The 2,857-nt window shown below is 42.0% G+C and overlaps 1 protein-coding gene across 1 annotated transcript in view; it reads right to left on the minus strand.

Annotated features, from left to right (window-relative positions):
- C8A (complement component 8, alpha polypeptide) overlaps window positions 1–397 on the minus strand; it is a 19,007-nt gene extending 18,610 nt beyond the window's left edge. The window contains exon 1 of the mRNA XM_009698950.1: window positions 276–397. Coding sequence (XP_009697252.1) covers window positions 276–397 — 122 coding nt within the window. The remainder of the gene's footprint in view (window positions 1–275) is intronic.
- Between the last annotated feature and the right edge of the window lie 2,460 nt (window positions 398–2,857).

Below are 2,857 nucleotides of genomic sequence, written 5' to 3' on the forward strand. Positions count from 1 at the left end.
CATTTCAAGTGCCCAAACCCAGTATAGTAATTTTGGTAAGGAAGTTTAAGAAGGCTTAATAGTCATCTGTAAAAGAAAAACCATTGTGCAAACAGTTGATATAAGAAGGAATTACGATGCCTAGCTTGGGCTTTGGACAACTGCCAATATTTTTTTTTCCTGGTAGCTGTTTACAGAGAGCAGAGTGAGCACATGCCTCAAGTCAGGACAAAATTGATGGGCTGACTGACTTGCCTGTAATTTCTATATGTAAAGTTGGGGGGTAACAGACTTACCTCTGGGAAGGCAATGCCTCCAGCTCCCCGCATGCTGTAGCCGTGGCCTGATGACGTGCCGTTAAAGCCAGCGAACACATAGACAGAATCAAAGGAGAAAGCTGACACAGGCTCCACCGCATTGTTTTTCCATATGTAAATGTTTGCTATAGATTAGCTGCAAATGAAAGCTTTAGGCTTCAGGATGCTGTGGGGCAAGCACCTCTAGAAGAAGCAGGGAGCCCACCGGACTCCAAAACGCCGTGGTAAATCATTGACAACAGCACAGGTCAAATGACAGAGAATCAGGACACATCCCGGAGGCCTTTGCCCTTTTTTGGAAACAAATTCCCAGTTTTCTGGCAAGGGAATATATTAAACTGTGCAATTGTTTCCACATTAAAGTCAATCAAGTCCTATTGCAGCAGTGTGTTTCTTGTCCAGCCTGCACCCTCCTTTTAATTTGAAGGAGTAGGAAGCTCATTTTATTTCCCATAGTGACTTAACTGTAATTTTGGTGTGTCTGGTTGCAGACCAGGGAAAAGCTTCTCAGCACAGCAAAATGATGATTGTGATAAAATTGTGTTATGAGGAACGTGTACCTTCCAGATACGTCAAGGAAATGTCAATTCAGCTTCTTCCCATTGCCATCATCATAAGACAGCGTCCCATCTCCAAAGCTGATGTGATTTATCACCTGGCTTTTGGATGGCCCTACACAGTCACTGCAACACGAGAATCTAAATCTTTGTTTTCTAAAATGATTTGGGGTGAGGAAGATGTCCCCTAAACCTGAAATTGTGATTTACCCATATGCTATGCAAGCCCATCTGTTAGTGGTGGCTCTAATGCTTTTAGCTGCTTGGGATCTTAACCCAGAAGTAGTGGATGTGGACAAGTATAAGAGAGCAATACCAGAGAAAGCAAGAACACCATGGGTTATTTATTATTAAGATAATAGTCAAAAGATGAGAATATTTAGTTTTCATGTGTTGGAAGAAAGAAAAAAATGGCCATTGGAAAGACACTTAGGCATGCTGTAGCCCAAGTTGCCCCATACCTGTTTCTTCGAACTTGCACATAGCCTGCAAAATTCCCCCGAGGGCTCCTGGACAGGCACAAAAATGCACAAGGAATCTATAACTTCATTAGATATTAGTTAAAAAAAAAGAGTAAGAGATCTATGGAGAATTTTGTGTTCAAACGAGAGTCTGTATCTCCCCGCTTTTTCTTCTGCATAAGTGGGCTGAGATGCTTCATGCATAAATGAAGTGGTCCCAGCAGATAACTGAAAGCTTGAACCTCAATAAATTCAAGAGAAAGTGTAATTATTGTAAGAAAACCTGGTCTTGGGCTATTACAGCTATTAAGCACACAGCGAATTTTCCTCTGTCCACAAAAGACTGGGATAGAAGTGTCACTTTGTGTATTTCCCAAATTAATTGCAAAGCTCATTTCAATAGCTGGTATTGTAAATTATCAAAATAAAAGGACCTCTTACCGTGTTATTCTAATGTAATTAAAGTTCTGAATGACCCTGGGGCTTGTCTTTGCTAAACACGAAGAAATGTGGCACATGGGTAAACTCTGTAGTGAAATGAAATGAAAACTGCCTTTATGTGACCTTCGAGTGTATGTTAATGTAATCCCTTACCTACTAATACGCTTCAGATGAGTTCAGAAAGTCCTTCTTTCTTCACCTACACAAGCAGAACTCAAATAAGGGGTTTAATATTTTTTTAAATATTTTTTTATATATACTATTAAAGCTAAATTGCTTTTGCCTGGGAGAAAAGCAGGGGGTTGAAACTGGCCTAAGGCGATCCCCATTGTTACCTCCCTTTTCCACATTACAGCCTCTCTGCATGTCGCTGTTAAGACAGAACGACATAAAAAGGTTTTGGCAACGCTTATAAAGGTCTGGGGGGGATGGACTCCACTGTCCCCGTGGTAGGAGCCTCCCTGGCCATCTGCCAAATCTATCTTCTTCCAAATCTTCCAAACTTCTGCCGTTCTTTGATATAAATGGCTGTTTTGCACAGTCAAGTGCCTCCTCAGCATCTAGGCGAGACTGTCGAAGCCTTATATCTTTTCTTTTCTGATAGCAGCATCAGAAACACACCATATATATAACGAAAGTTATTTGTGGCACGTCTCCCAGGTAAAAGACTGGGCTGGTTTGTGCAATCAGGCACAACAACAATTTCGCACTGATAGGCGAGGTCGTCTGGGGGGGAGACGTGCGAGAGAGATTTAAGCGTCAAGCAAGGCACACTACGTTAGAGGTGAAATTAAAGAACCTTTCTCAAAGGTGTTATGTTCCAAAAGTGATATATATAAAAGTTATGGTTCCATTTATAACATTATGAATTGAACTTGTCTAAAATGTGTGTTGGATCCTTGCCTCTAAATCTGAATTAACTCTCTGAACCTTTGGCTTGCGATGCTAGCCATGCTGTCAATAGCGACGCAGTCACCTTCAGGAGGATGAGCCATGACCTGAAGTCTTGGGGCTCTTCAGGAGCAGGGAGATACAGGCTGTGAGCAGGCTGGGGTGAGCAGCGAGCTTGCTGCAGCAAAGCCTGTGTGGGAATTTGCATCGT

The sequence above is a fragment of the Cariama cristata genome, unplaced genomic scaffold, assembly GCF_000690535.1.
Source record: "Cariama cristata isolate BGI_N322 unplaced genomic scaffold, ASM69053v1 scaffold864, whole genome shotgun sequence".
In the NCBI taxonomy this organism is placed as follows: domain Eukaryota; kingdom Metazoa; phylum Chordata; class Aves; order Cariamiformes; family Cariamidae; genus Cariama; species Cariama cristata.